Below are 15,837 nucleotides of genomic sequence, written 5' to 3'. Positions count from 1 at the left end.
CGTCCGAAACGCGATTCGTAGGAAGTAGGAAGTGTCAGTGGAAGTGGAAAACGTAACTGTATATTTTAACGAAATTTGATGGAGTTTCCGTAGGGTATGGGTGCCGATTACCTGACGGGTATGACGGTCACCAGGGTCAGTTTGGCGACCCTTCGGAAACTCATGTTTATGGCACGGGCAATTGGCCGCTGAGGACTTCAAAAAATTAAAAATATTCTAACTGTCGGATTAAATAATAAACTAACTCTCAAAAACGGTCTTGTTGATTTGCGTGCAATAAACATGCTGGCAATTTGTAGTTTGGGTACTGTCCCTGGTACAAATTGCCAACTATCTGGAGTTTGTAAAAATGTAAAATGAAATAAACATAAAGAATTATATTTCGTGCCTATGCTACGAAACAGGATCTGTAATGAAAGAAATTTCCTAACTGTTCTAAAAATATAAAATTCACTAGTAAATGCATCGCACATTTTAGCGTGATTGAAAAATCAAAACTAGTCATAAAATCTCTCAACTTTTTATTAAGTTTAGTGCTTTCTGAGTGTATTAGTAAAAAAAAAATGTAGTACATTGTTCCTCATATATTTAAGAACCTCGAACAACAAAAAGTTTATAGTTTATGCAAAATTTTTGAAATCGACTTTTGTCCGGTTTTTCGGTTCAAATACCCCACTATGTGCTGGCCACGCGGTCTAAGCCGTCATTCTGAAGAAAGCCAACATGACGGCAGTGGTCAAATTCAAGAAACAACATATTTCGCTGACGTTCCCTTTCCCGTGAAGAGAGAGGTGGCTTATGCTACTTCCATCACCGTTTTGCGGAGAGAGTCCACAGGTGCGAGCAGCCATGTTCCTGGACGGGGCCACCTCCTGGACACAGCAACAACAGCTCCAGCTCCAGACCAGCCTAGGGAAATTAGCAGCGCAGCCCCGATGCACGCTGATGTATGCGGACCCATGAGAACTCTGTCTCATTCGGGAAATCGCTATTTCGTTGTCTTTGTAGACGGCAGATCTAGATGGTGCAGTCTAGAATTTGTTACACAAAAATCAGAAGTACGGGAATGTTTCAAAAGGTACAAAACCCGGGTTGAAACTGTTACTACCAAGAAACTGACATTTCTTCAGATAGAAAATTTTGTAATACTGAACTTAATAGTTATTTCAATTAACGAGGTATTCAAAGACGCTTATCACATTCATATGCACCGTAGCAAAATGGTGTGATGGAACGAATGAATCGCACTTTCGTAGAAATGGGCCGCTACCTTTTGAAACAAGCCAAAATGCCACCAATCTACTGGGCAGAAGCTATTGTTACAGTGTATTATATGCGAAATAGGTATATCAGTAAGAGCCTGGAAGGGGGTACAATTAATTCATTTTAACCCTTAAGTGCATATAGTTGTATAAATGCAACATACCAGTTTTAATCTTATAAATTATATACAAAATGTAGGAAACCTGCAATGAGTAGTGTTGCAGATATGCCACGTACCAATCAAATACACAATAGCGTCATCTGTTCGTTTTAATTTGAATCAACCGCTTTCAAGGTATTTTGTTAGTTGATAACTTTTGGTAAAATTAGAAAATCATGCATTTAAGGGTTAAAACTTTTAGATGCAAAGCTTTTGTTCTCGATAAAACGGCCAAAAGAAAATTTGCGTCACGAGGAAGACCATGTGTTTTTGTCGGCTACTTACAAATTTCAAAGACATATAGACTCTAGGATCCAGAAGCAAAGAAACTAATAATCAGCCGAAATGTAAAATTTATGGACTCCATGTACTACGATGAAAATATGAAAAATTTCGAACCCGAAAGGGAAATTAGCCCAGAAGAGAGCAATGATAAACATTAAGATCAATCACACGTAGGAATCATTACAGATGCAGTAGGCCCTCGACTTTCGCACATAATTGGTTCCTGAACGTGTGTGCGAATGTTGAATGTTCGAAAGTAGAGGGATGTAAACAAATATGCACCACAAACTGTGTTTCAACAAAAAATTTATCTATCAATATGTATACATAATGAAGTTAAAGAGACCTGTTAAGTGCTTTCAGCTGTTTCCTTTATAAAGTTGTCAAGAGTTAATTGAATACTGTCAGAGTTTCATACAGATGAGGTTTACGACATGACGAGAGAATGATCACTTTTGAACCCTATAATTTAGTATCCGTACCATCTGCGTGCCAGCACTAGTGACAATTTGTAGTTTTTAGCAGATTTATTTATTGCTGCACTAGTCTTTAGAGTTCTTGGCTTCAGTGCCACAGGCCATGTCATAAACCTGGAGGCTTAGAAGACCAGAGTGCGATTTTCAAACGGAGCACATAATTTAGTGATTTGAATTGTGACAATTTTATTTTTGTGTCTCTTAACACATTAAGGACCGCTCACGAGTTTTCTCGTGTTTCGCGTTCCGTCTGTTACGGATGGATCACGAAATAACCCGTGTTTTCTACACGCTGTCTTTAGATGTCGCCTACTTTGATACATTATATCTACTTTGTGTATTTAAATATTTACATGAATAGACAATGTATTAAACTTGATGATTAAATCCTTGGTCTTCCAAGAATCGAATCAAGAAGTGACTCAAGATATATATGTAAATTTTGTATGGTTCCTCTTCACAGAGAAAAATGTTTCACACAATATCATACTTTAAAAAAGTACTAGAAACTTCGGTGAAATTTATTTATAAATAAAATTTTATAATAATTATTATAAGACAATTTTTTTGATAATACCTAAAGTGCATCCCATTTTACAATTTCTAAAAATTTCGTACAAATTAATTTTTTAAGTAAAAGTTATTATAATTATTAAAAAACATAATTTTTTTTCAATAATACCTAGAATGCATCTTATTATATAATTTCTGAAAGTTTCACAAAAATTGCTTCATAAATAACAAAGTTATGATGATTTTAGAACGTAAAAGTTTGCCCAAAAATGTGCGGTCCCAGGCGTATGTCTTACAGATTTCTTTGCGGTCCTTAATGTGTTAATCTCTTAGTCTCTTGATGTTAAGACATCAAGGGGACAAATTTATGATACGGCCAAATATTCATAGAGTCATTTGTAAACTGTTAGTTTTTTCTTCTTTGTGAGTTCAGCAGGCCGGCCTGTAGCCAGTATGCAGCACATAAGGGTCATTTTAGAAATTGAGCTATTGTCAATTTTTTTGCTTTAGCCTGGGTATCATAATGTCGTATTGCAGAGGGTTCCTTAGAATTTCACAAATTAGTGTCCACAGGGATCTTGACCTGACGGAATTTCCCCAATGTTGCCAAACATGTGTTAACGATAGCGACCAGCCCGTCACCCCCGGTCCAGGGATGTACCGCGCTTTGGGCGCACTGGAAGGGGATGACTCGGTTTAGGTTCCTCAGGGATCTATCCTTACGCTCCTATTACGGGTTCTAACATATGACATGATACTCAAATCGAGTACGGCAAGGGACCTTAGGGTCATCTGCTATGCGGATGACACGCTGGTACTCCTTGCCGGAAAAAATGCAAAGGATGCCATTAGTAAAATCAACGAAATCTTAAAAAATTTAATTGAATTAATTGAGTCTTTAGGCCTGCAGATCTCCCCAGGGAAAGCTGAGGCTCTAATCTTTGGAGCTTTGCAGAATAATAAAGAATGGAACAAACACCAGATAATGGTAAAAAATGATATCATTAAACCCAAAATGAGCATTAAGTATTTAGGAGTTATAACTGATACTGCTTTAAATTTCAGAAGCCACCTCGAATGGGTGGAGAACAAGACTGAACTGACCCTGGGGAGATTGGCTAGAATTATGCCGAACATAAGGGGACCAAGAACCCAAAGAAGGATCCTACTTGCCTCTGTGGTGGTATCCGTTGTTCTATATGCAGCGCCGGTGTGGGTGGACACCCTAAATAAAGCATGAAATAATAAGATTATTAGTAGGGTATGTAGGAAGTGTGCACAGCTAATCAGCTGTGCATACAGAACTACTTCAGGCGAAGGGACGGGGGTTATAGCGGGGCTCCCACCCCTTGACCTCATAGCGTGGAACCGCATAAAAGTGTTTCACGAATGTCAGGACTTAACTAAGAATGGGGTAACGGTAAATAAGAGAATAAAAAATAAGATAAAAAAGAAATGTGATGCTGATATGATAAAGGAATGGCAGCGCAGGTGGAGTTCTCGGGGTCCACTCGACAGTGGCGCGTGGACCCGTAGAATCCTACCCGATTTAATTAAATGGAAGCGTAGAAAATTCGGTCAGGTGGGGTATCACCTAACTCAGGCGCTCTTCGGCCACGGGGTCTTCAATGGTTTTCTTAAAAAAATTGGCAGAAGATGTTCTGCCAAGTGTAACTATTGTGGGTGCGATGTGGAGGATGTTGAACACACGATATTTTATTGCACACACTGGTATGAGGTCAGGGAGAAATACGGGGTCCTTTCGGGAGAGTATCTATTAAGCGCGGGCCTAGAGGATTTCTTGTTAAAAAATCAGGAAACATGGAGTGCATTCGAATATTGCGTCAAAGAGATTATAACGAGATTATATATATATGTAAGTTTGAGTGCCACGGGCTTTTCTCATTTCCCAATCGAAACTTGCCAAGCGGCGCGATAGCGCTTGTTATATTCCGTGTCGAAATTTTCCAAGCGGCAAACATGTAGACCTATAAACTAGACCTATAGACCTATAAAGTGTAAAATTACTCCAATTTTATCTTTTTTTTACCTAAGATTGAAAGGTCGCCGTAAAGTTGTGCATCGAGAGAAACCGCGCCTGCTGTGATTATGGGCTTCGCAGCTCAGAGCGCTGCAGTTTTGAGGACAAGACAGAAGAAGCGCGATCGCGCCGCTTAGCACTCAACGGTTAAACACGTTTAAACTTAGCGCGCACGCCAAGTCGCACGACTACAGCGCCAGACACAGGCTGTGGCGCGCACGTCTCACTTGTGGCGACTGCGGAGCTATGCTGCGATATAGCCACGTGTAAAATTAAATATATATTAATTATTATAAAAACCCCGACAATTGTGTTGATTCAGGTACCTATGCATTGTATTTCGTATTTTATATTTTATCGTATGTACCTTCACAACACAACTTATGTAATACCGTAATCTATTATAATTCCAGAATCACTTCTGCAACAACACGTGTCAATCATTATTCCTAACCTCTCCCATAGCTCCTCACACCTAAGTTTTTGACACCGAAACTTACAAATCAACACAATATGGGAGACACAAAGCAAAATTTCTTTTTGCATCAGAAGCATTGACTACCAAATCCACTGTGGTGAATGTTAAAACTATACAACTATTGGAGCAAAAGGAGATATATCAATTTCCTGAAGGCCAACAGACCAACATTCAACATCCACTTCTTTTTGACCTCGCTGTGGTCAAAGGAGTAGTAAAAAGTCTGAAAACAAGGAACAAATTCCGAACAGTGACCATCACTCTTACAAACGGTGCACTCAAGGACAGTTACATGGATGTAGAGGGTAACATAGTTTTTAATAAATATTACTTAGAAACGGTACCCGAGTCGGGCGCACAAAACACTATAGTGCCAAACGCGACGAATAAATCGCTTCACTCTATCGCAAAAGAGGCTGTTTTGGACAAATTTGACGGTAAAAATTCTAACGCCGATACATGGCTAAAAACCTTTGTATTAGAATGTACGCGGTTGAATGTTGATCAGCAAAGATATGCCGAAATGCTGAGATTATTTTTAGACGGTATGGCGTTAGAATGGTATGCAACATTTGCTATGACTCATAAATTGACAGATGCATGGGATCTGTGGAATAACTCATTTTTAGACACCTTCAATGAAAGGTCATGGGCAGACATAGCCTACGCATATACATTTTAATATTTACAAGGCGATATATTAGAATTCGCTTTAAAAAAAAGACGCCTCTTACTAGTGGCAGATCCAACATCGACTGTCACTACCCAGATCAATCTAATTGTAACCGCCCTACCGAATTTTATTAGAACGCGTCTACATAAAAATGATATAAACTCCATCGATAATCTAATGTCCGCGCTAAGGCAATTAGGCCAAATTGTAAACAAAAACAAAAAAACGGAAGATAAAAGTAACGAATCCAAACCTTCATATAAGCCCTGCAGGCACTGTGAAAAGGCAGGCTTTTCAAATAGATTCCACCCCGAGAATGTTTGTCGCACGAAATTAAATAATGAAAAAAAATCAAACAATGATAGAATTAAAGTCGTTAATAACACGGAACTAGAGGCTACTGGTGCGCAAACAGAAGAAGCAAAAAACTAGTGGTACCCCCGCTTATTAAATTGAAAATCTTAGCGAACGGTTTACCGGCTACAGCTTTATATGATTCAGGCGCCAACGTATCGCTAATAAATTACAACTTTTATAAGACATTAAACATAGAGGAAAACGTAAGTGGGGGCAATATTATAAAAACGTTAACAGGCATCTCCCAGGCACATGGAATGACCCGTATAAATTTGAAAATTCTAGACATAAGCGACACACATGATCCCTTTATCGTTAAAAACGAATCTTTTAAATATTGCTACGTTTAGACAGTATAAACAAATTTAAATTGTGCCAAGATGAAAACTTAAAAGTAAGTCAAAAATTAGAAATACATAAAGCCAACACATATAATATAATGAATGAAATAAATAACATAAAAACTAGTCAAAAAAATAAAAACATACATACGTGCAATAACACACAAAGTAACGATATTGAAAATAATAAAAACTTATACGACTTACAAAGAATATTAAATAAATATAATCACATATTTGCCACGGGCAAATATGACGTAGGTACGGTAAGAAATTTCGAAGCAACCATTAAACTGACGGAAAATAAATTCATCGCGAGAAAACCCTACCGCTGTTTAATTAACGATATGTCCGAAATAGAAACGCAAATCGAGGCATTACTTAAAGCAAAATTAATTGAAGAGTCGAGTAGTCCGAATGCGGCACCAGTCAACTTCGCTTTCAAAAAAGATGAAGGCTGAAGGTCTCGATTGTGCATTGACTATCGAGAAATGAATAAAATAGTAGTCCCGGAGAGTCAACCGTTCCCGCGGATTAACGATTTAGTATTAGGCGCGAGAGACTGTACACATTTTACAAAACTTGACGTAAACTCAGCGTTCTGGTCAATCCCATTACGAGCTAAAGACAAATACAAAACAGCTTTCGTAACGCATCACAGACACTGGCAATGGTGTTGTCTACCATTCGGGTTAAAATCGTCGCCCGCGATTTTTCAAAGAGCTCTGTCAGGTATACTTCGAAATAATAAATTGAATAAATTTGCAAGTAATTATATAGACGATATCCTAATATACTCAAAAACATACAATGAACACATAAACCATATACAATTAACCTTAGCGGCAATAGAAAAAGCGGGTTTCAAACTAAACCGAAAAAAATGCAAATTTGCACAAAAGAAAATCACATATTTGGGTCACGAAATAGGATGTAATTCCATCAAACCACTAAACGATAACATCATAGCCATAAAAGAATTCCCAACTCCGTCCTCGAGAACGAATATACGTCAATTTTTAGGCAAAATAAATTTTTATTTGCAATACATCCCTAACGCAGCAATACTCCTAGAACCATTACATAAATTATTGAAAAAAATATACAATTTGATTGGTCGGAACAATGTCAACAAATTTTCAAAAAAATAAAGAACTACCTGTGTACAGAACCGATTCTTGCAATTTTTAATCCTGCCAATCAAGTTTTATAAATAAAGAACTTTTACCATCGTATTTGTCTTGTTTTTCTGATTAAAATGACACCAAACACGATATGATTACGATCGTAATTACTTATGTAACAAGTCATAAAAGTTTGGGATGTAACATTTACGGTAGAGGTGCGAATTACTCATAACGGCTTGCTATACAAGTAATTATGATTTCTATTATACCGTGTTTGGTAGCATTTTAATCAGGAAAACGAGACGAATACGATAATCAAAGTTTCATTGACGAAAAGCCAAAACTAAAGAATTTTGATTTTTTAATTTAAAAGACAAAACATGCACGAGTCTCTCATGTTTGCCAAACGCTTCAATCTTCTGCCTCTCTTTCTTTTCCATTCACCGTCCTCTTTTATGTTAAAAACTTTAATCACTCGTTATACACGCAATTGTTAACGTAATTATATCATGTTTGGTGTCATTTTAATCAGGAAAACTAGAAAAATACAACAGTAAAAGTTTTATGAAAAAATAGTAAGAAATAAGAAAGTTACAATCTTTTCCTTTGCTTGAATTAGGATGTGTCTCACCAATATTCGATTCTCGTCGTTTCGGCGACCGATCGTGTTTTAATTCTTGACTGATTTCGTGGGAAATCCCCCCAGTAGTGGGGATACAATTTTAACATTTACGGAGAGAATACTGCATTGGTATTGTTTCGCCGACATATACCGATTTGTTTATGCTGTGTCTTCTTTTTCACTCGCTGTCCTTCTTTACGTTCGAAGCGGTCGGCAAACTTGAAACAATGTAGGAGCTGATGAAGAGTGGAACGGCTTGTTCCAAAGCGTATCGCACTCTTGTTGTGTATTCTATATTTACAATCTAAATGACCTGACAACGAAACCTATAAACAAAGTATGCAATCCTGCAATTTGCCCCACCAATCCTCTTCCTTTGGAAGTCACATACCGCAGATTTTTTGTTCAGTTTCAGTTGAATCGTAGTGCTGTCAAGTGGTAAGTACTCTTTCATTTTTATATATATTATACATAATATACATTAATTTAGTCTTTAACGGTTGGTGGTAAATAATACAAATTTTTTTTTTAAGAAATATGAGTCAAGAGCACGAAAACAGTCGTAAGTATAATTAAAATTTCAATGGAAAATTAATATAATGCATGATTCAAGAAAATGTACGTAAGATATATATTTCTCTTTTCTCTCTTTCAGAACAATCTTTTATGCAGACGTTGCAGCAGGTACAGCTGCAACAGCAGCAGCTGCAACAACAGATGCTGCAAATGCAGCAGTTTATGCATTAGCAACAAGTGCAGCAGCAACAAATGCAGCAGCAAGAACCGCAGCAGCGGCAGCAACAACCGCAGCAGCAGCAGCAACAACATGCAAGAGGGGAAGGAGGCGCCAAGCCGTCGCATGGTAAGCATAACAGATTCTATCACACAAATGATTAACACTACAACTACCGAAAAGGTTGAAATATATTTAATATACTACCTAACGAGTAAATAGATTTCATTCATATCTGTTACGTAATTGTCTGATTGAATGAAATAGAAATTACTTCATTAGGAAATAGTAATTATTTTATACTTTTTAGTGCATTTCGAAGTCGGCGTATTTTTTTTCTTAAAATTATTTTTATTAACTCAAATTACCAAAATTTATTTGTATCTAATGAATTATTTCTTCGGAACAGTTACTCTTTTAATAATTTGACTCGACAACTAATGGTTCATGACCCTTCTAGCCAAAACGAACACTGACAGCCGAAACCAGATCGCTTAATTGGGGAGCCTGTTGTTCACTGGCTACTAGAACGACCCAACGATACCAGAATCAGGTGAACAGTATAAATCTGACAACTGACTCTAATTATAAAATCGTAATTGCTGAACTGTCGCCCAAAAAACACGGGCTTCAGAGACCAAGCTACTCAAATGGGGAGCCTGCTATTCGCTGGCTACTAAACTACCCAGAGCGAGCTCCGAGAATCTGATGGCGCGTTAACAATTGGACCAAAAATCAAATATGAGTAGCTGAGAACTTTCGTTCGATGTCTTAGCCTTTCTTGGTGCTAAGTATAGCACTCTCCTAGCGGAGTTACAATTACGAAGTCGCTTGAATGGGGAGCCTGTTGTTCACTGGCTACTAGAACGATCCAGCAACTAAGTAACCGAATGGCGTATACCCGCTTTACCAGTCAGTATTAAGAATCTTTTTGGCTCTTTGACAGCGAAAACTGCTCCGGTTATTCTTATCAATGAGACTTCTATCGTGCTCGACTGCGAAAACTGTTCTGCTTGCAGACGGGGTTCGCTCGCCCTTTTATACACGCAAGTTCGCCGAATTCCTGGAATTTCTGTGACGTCAGAATATATAAATTTTCATATAAATTCGTTATTATACATTAGTTATAAAATCGAATGGTTTAATTATATTTTAAATGTCGCTCTTTAATTAATGGATAACATTTCGATATTAAAATAATAGTACAATGGTGTTTTAGCGAAAAATACATTTTCTGTCCTTTTCTATCAATTGCGCACAAATTTTTAATTTTGGTTTCGGCTATGAATAGTTTAGTACTGATTGATTTTACGTATATAAATTGATTTAGTTAATTAATTAATTTAATGTCTGATAATGCCGTAAATAGAAATAGTATCTCTATCCTTTTCTAGGATTAGCGCTGATCTCAAGGATTTCGGGGCGAGCATCTCGAAACATAGGCACATATCGTAACGGAAATTTCTCATACAAAACTATATATTTATTAGAATTAAAATAAAATAATACACGAGTCTTGTTTTAATCGTTCTGTTGGGTGTTGGAGTTGAGCAGGAGCTGATCAACGGTTTTGATTGGAATTTCGAGGGCAATCCGGTGAAGATTTTCAATAAAACGAATTTAGACACGACTTTAGCTCGATAGATTGTCACTTTATTTAACGAACACTTAATGAATAAGACGAACAATTAATTGAAAACGTACAAAGATAATAAAGATGGTAATTTCGAAAGATGGTTATTGGTGTGGTTTGGTAATACGGTTCGTTAACGACTGACTAAAAATCGGTTGCGACAAAACTTGAAATTTTTGCGGTGGGTAGAGCGCATGCCCGAACGCTCGATAGTTAATATTTGTCTCGGGTGAGTGCGCTGACGCTCGCTAATTCGCGGTGCGGTCTAACACGTTCAAACGATTCCGAACACGTTCTAACTTAATATTTGATTTGGTGAAACATATTACCTATTCTAAATCAAAATCATAAGATAATTAATATACAATGAATACATATATATTAAATAAATTTACTAAATATTAATGAGATTCTGGCGTAAGCACCAAATGGTTAATTTTGGTTCTCTTACAAGAAGGCGACGGATGTCTCGAACTGTCTCGTTTTTATCAATGACCGCACCATTTATGACTTTCTGCACGTAAACGACAACAACACACCATCGACATCATTCTTTTCTTTTACGCTCGATTCATAGCAATTATACCGAACTTCATTCACTCTTTCTGCATCCTCGCCTTCCCCACTCCGTGGCCAGATTCATAATGAACATCGTTCCCATTCATAAATCGTTCGAAGACAAAATAGCAACAGCTGATTGATTCCAACGATTCTCGAAAATGCATCAACACTAACATATATATATGCAAACCATTTCCGTGCTGTCGACTCACCTATGACACCTTCTCCGTGTACATTGCAAATATCCCGGGCTGCTTCAGCAGCTTTTTGGCCGCGATGGACAGCGAAGAAGAGAAGGTGTCGAAAGTGCTAACTTTTACCTCCTGGATATTCCATTTCTGAGCCTCAATAGTAATAACGAATGAAACTACTGAAAAAAACGATTAACACAGTTTAGTAGAGCAGAAAGAGCTCTATCGAATGAATATTATAACCCCTTGCAAATTGCAAAATGTCGCTGTAAGAAAAAGAAAATGTCAAAACGCTACGAACTTATTCCTCAACCTAATATATTCCTGAAGAATATGTGTCATTAGACGAATCTCTCATGAAATATACCGGTCGCATGTCATATAAATAGTTCAATCCACCAAAGAGGATACGTTTTGGAGTAAAGTTTTACAAGTTGTGCGAGTCTAAATCAGGATATTGTATGAAATTTAAAATATATACAGGCCAAGATAAAGTGGAAAATTCAATCACCAGTGCTTCCGAAAATGTTACCATATTTATGCGCACACCAATAGCTAATTTCGGACACACCTTATTTGTGGATAACTGGTATTCTTTGCCAAACTTGTTTCAAAAATTGCAATCCATGCAAATCAATGCCATAGGCACAATAAGATGGAATAGAAAGAATATGCCAAAAGAGCTCGCAACGATAAAGCTGAAAAATCAGAAACTATTTCGAGATCGTGCAAAAGTATTTTAGCTGCAAAGTGGAAGAACGAAAATGACGGTTTATAGATGTTTAGGTGTAGGCAGTTAAGTCTACCCTAAAGTCTGTAAGTCGGCGAAATTATTTTATGTTTTTTGGACGTGCGTAGCTCAATAGGCTACCCTATCATAAACGCTGCCAGCCATGTCCCGTTACGGTTCATTAGGCCACATGGTCAGCACGGGCCGGAGGAAACTTTCGGTTAACAAATTGTGATTTATAATACTTTTTCCCCCGCCGAAAATGGGAGGTTTCAGCGAGGAAAATAACTCCACCCTCTACTGGGTAAGGAGTTACGCCTTCTTCAAAAAGCTAATATATACTGCGGAAAGGCGTTAAGAAAAAGATTGTTAGTCGAGCCTCCGTTTCTGTAACATCGCATATTTCACAGTACTTATTAAAACCTCTTCTCTTGCAAACATTCTGTTGCGAGCACTTATTCATTTACCTCACCTACCTCGCGACAATAAAAAAATTGAAATGTTGGAAGTGGAGAAGAAGAGTTGGAAATATAATATCACTGTTACAAAGCCAAATATCGTGTTGGAATATAATGATGGCATGGGTGGGGTAGATCACCAAGATAGCTACTTATCTTCTTTCTCAATTATAAGAAAATACATCAAAAGTTATAAAAAAATATTTTTTTACCTAATGGATACTGCACTTTTTAATGCTTATGTTTTATTTTCGAAGACATCGAATATACCAAAAAGTAAAAAATACACATTTTCAAAATTTCGATTAGATGTGGCAGAACAGATTTTAGAAAGTGTACAGTGAGTCACAGCCAAAATCGTACATCACATATACGAATACGTTTCTTCTCGTGAAAAATTTCAGGTAAGGTATAGGGGAAAAAATATCATGAATCTATATTGTAAATGTATCTATATTTATTATGTAGCAGTATCAAAAGAAACGGAGTTCTCTAAATATAAAAAAAAACAAAGTTACTATGATTCTGGCTGTAAAATGCCTCACACCTAAAATCGTACAGCATATATTTGTTAGCATTTTCCAAGGGGAATCCCTGAAAAAACAAATAAAAAGCATGAAACAAATGAAAGATTGCATTTTTCGGCTCATTTGCAATTGTCCTTTAGCGTCGTAAAGTCTGTAGTTGAAAAATATAAAGAAATATATTATAATAATGAAGCAAACAACGATAGAAGTGCGACAAATAGTTATAAGAAATTTTCAAAACGGAAAAAGCTATCGTGAAATTGCAAAAATTATTGGTAGGAGTGCTAGTACTGTTCAATATATTATAAAACGATATGAAAATGAAAATAGAATAAGTAATGCATTAAAGAAAGCTCCAAATAAAAAGTTTAACGCGTACGACGAAAGATGGATAGTACGAAAAATTAAAGAGAATCCGAAGATTAGTGCACCGAAACTGACGAATGAAGTTGAAACATATTTAGGGAAAAGTGTAAATCCAGAAACAGTAAGAAGAGTACTCCGAAAACACAATTTTTACGGACGTACAGCTCGAAATAAACCTTTTATAAGCGAGAAGAACAGAAAAAAAAGATTAGATTTCGCAAAAGAATATTTATGTAAAGACTTTGACTTTTGGAAACAAACAATATTTACGGATGAAAGTAAATTTAATATATTCCATTCAGATGGCAAAATTACGGTGTGGCGTCGACCAAATGAAGAGTTCAAAATTCAAAATTTAAACAGTACTGTGAAACATGGAGGGCAATCAGTAATGGTCTGGGGCTGCATGTCTGCTGCCGGAGTGGGAAATTTAGTGTTTATCGAAGGCAATATGAATAAATATGATTACATAAATATTTTAAAAAACAATTTGAAGAACAGTGCCGAAAAATTAGGGATTTTAAATACATTTAAGTTTTATAGCGACAATGACCCCAAACACACTTCGCATGTAGCCAAGATGTGGGTATTGTACAATTGCCCTAAAGTACTGAACACGCCGCCACAGTCACCTGATTTGAACGTGATAGAACATGTCTGGAACGAATTAGGGATAAGAATCCGGAAACATACCATTAAAAATAAAAGTGACTTAAAAAAGGCATTAATGGAGGAATGGAGCAAAATTGAACCCAGTTTTACTGAAAACTTGGTAAAATCCATGCCAAATAGATTGCGTGCGGTACAATGTAGTCGTGGGTATCCAACAAAATACTAACTTTTAATTAAAACAAATTGTTGGTTACTTTTCTACAAATGTACGATTTTAGCTGTGAGGCGTTTTTCAGCATGAATCATAGGAAGTCTGTTTTTTTTATATTTAGACAACTCTGTTTCATTTGACACTACTGCATAATAAATATAGATACATTTATAATATAGATTCGTGATATTTTTTCCCCTATACCTGAACTTTTTCACGAAAAGAAACGTATTCATATACGCGATGTACGATTTTGGCTGTGACTCACTGTATGTATACCTGAATACACAGAGCATGGAAGACTGTCTGCTATTATATATATATATATATATATAATATTCCACCCACAGACGCTAAAAAAAATCCTCAAAGACGGTGTAAAGTCTGCGCCAAACATAAAAAACGCAGCGAGACTACTTGCGAGTGCAAGAAATGCCTTGTGGCATTACATATTCCCAAGTGTTTTGAAATTTACCATGCAAAAGTAGATTATTAATTAATAAAATGTTATTATTGTTGTGAATATTTATTCTTATCCGCGTAAAATTCTTTATGTAAGACCCTACCAACGCGCTAAGGCTCTGCTAAAAGCTTTACGCTCGCAGACGCGGCGCGGCGTCAATGTAACGCCTTACCGCATGTTATATCGTATACTAAGTTTCCACCGAGGATTCAAATCGGGTTAGAGTCGGGTTGAGGTGAGCGCTCTTACGGTGGAAACACCACAGTTTTAGTTGAACTCTTGTAACCGTGTTGGTTACATAATATAAGAACACCTTATATATCAGTTCATGTATTGCCGCGGTATGGGGTATTCCTACTCCGAGCACACGTCGTGATCATTATTTCATGGGGTTACCGGTAAAATATTTACCCCACTTTCACTAATTATGCGTGCGCATCGATCCCCACTTGATAACGATCGAAGGAGGTCGATGCGAGGATCAAATTCGACACTCTACATCTGGAAGCGAATCGAGTCGGTTCAAGAAATATCTATTCTGCGAAACACGGTACGCGATTGCGAGGTCAAACCGACCTGATAGATTCGTCAAGCCGACAATTTATCCGCGACGCGTAAACGCCTCAAACCGAGGAGTCGATCGTTCAAGCCGAACGAACGGTGGCACAGTCAGAGTAAGATTTCGGAACGATTATTCGATCGTAAACAGCGTAGTAGTCAGAACATAAATATTAATTTGTATTAAAGCGAATAACCGAATAGGTAATTTCTAAATTCATTGGGTAAAGAGGTGGTAAGTAAAGGTTGATTGGTAGTCAATTCTCTTTAATAGCTTTCGACGATATTCCCACAGTTGTGAATAGCGACTAAGATCATTTAAATTGTACATTTTGGCGTGGTACAGCTCTCAGGCTCATACAGGCTGTACGATCGCGAACTCGGTTGGTGGTAAATGAAAATATAGTTTGAGCTCCTACTCGATCGCTGTGCTCGACGGCAACTTAATGTCGTGAGGA

The 15,837-nt window shown here is 37.1% G+C and overlaps 1 protein-coding gene across 1 annotated transcript; it reads left to right on the top strand.

Moving 5' to 3' along the window:
- The first annotated feature begins 3,448 nt into the window (after positions 1-3,448).
- On the top strand, positions 3,449-3,937 carry LOC143266625 (uncharacterized). The gene has a single exon (XM_076542067.1). It carries the CDS (start codon positions 3,449-3,451, stop codon positions 3,935-3,937), a length of 489 nt encoding a protein of 162 aa, XP_076398182.1.
- The last annotated feature ends 11,900 nt before the right edge of the window (positions 3,938-15,837 follow it).

The sequence above is a fragment of the Megachile rotundata genome, chromosome 2 (genome assembly GCF_050947335.1).
Source record: "Megachile rotundata isolate GNS110a chromosome 2, iyMegRotu1, whole genome shotgun sequence".
Taxonomy (NCBI): Eukaryota; Metazoa; Arthropoda; class Insecta; order Hymenoptera; family Megachilidae; genus Megachile; species Megachile rotundata.
Note: the sequence above shows the minus strand (reverse complement) of the source record. Positions and strands in the feature narration are given on the sequence as shown.

Excerpts from the sequence above, each read along its gene's own strand:
- LOC143266625 (XM_076542067.1), top strand. The coding sequence starts at position 3,449 with ATGATACTCAAATCGAGTACGGCAAGGGACCTTAGGGTCATCTGCTAT.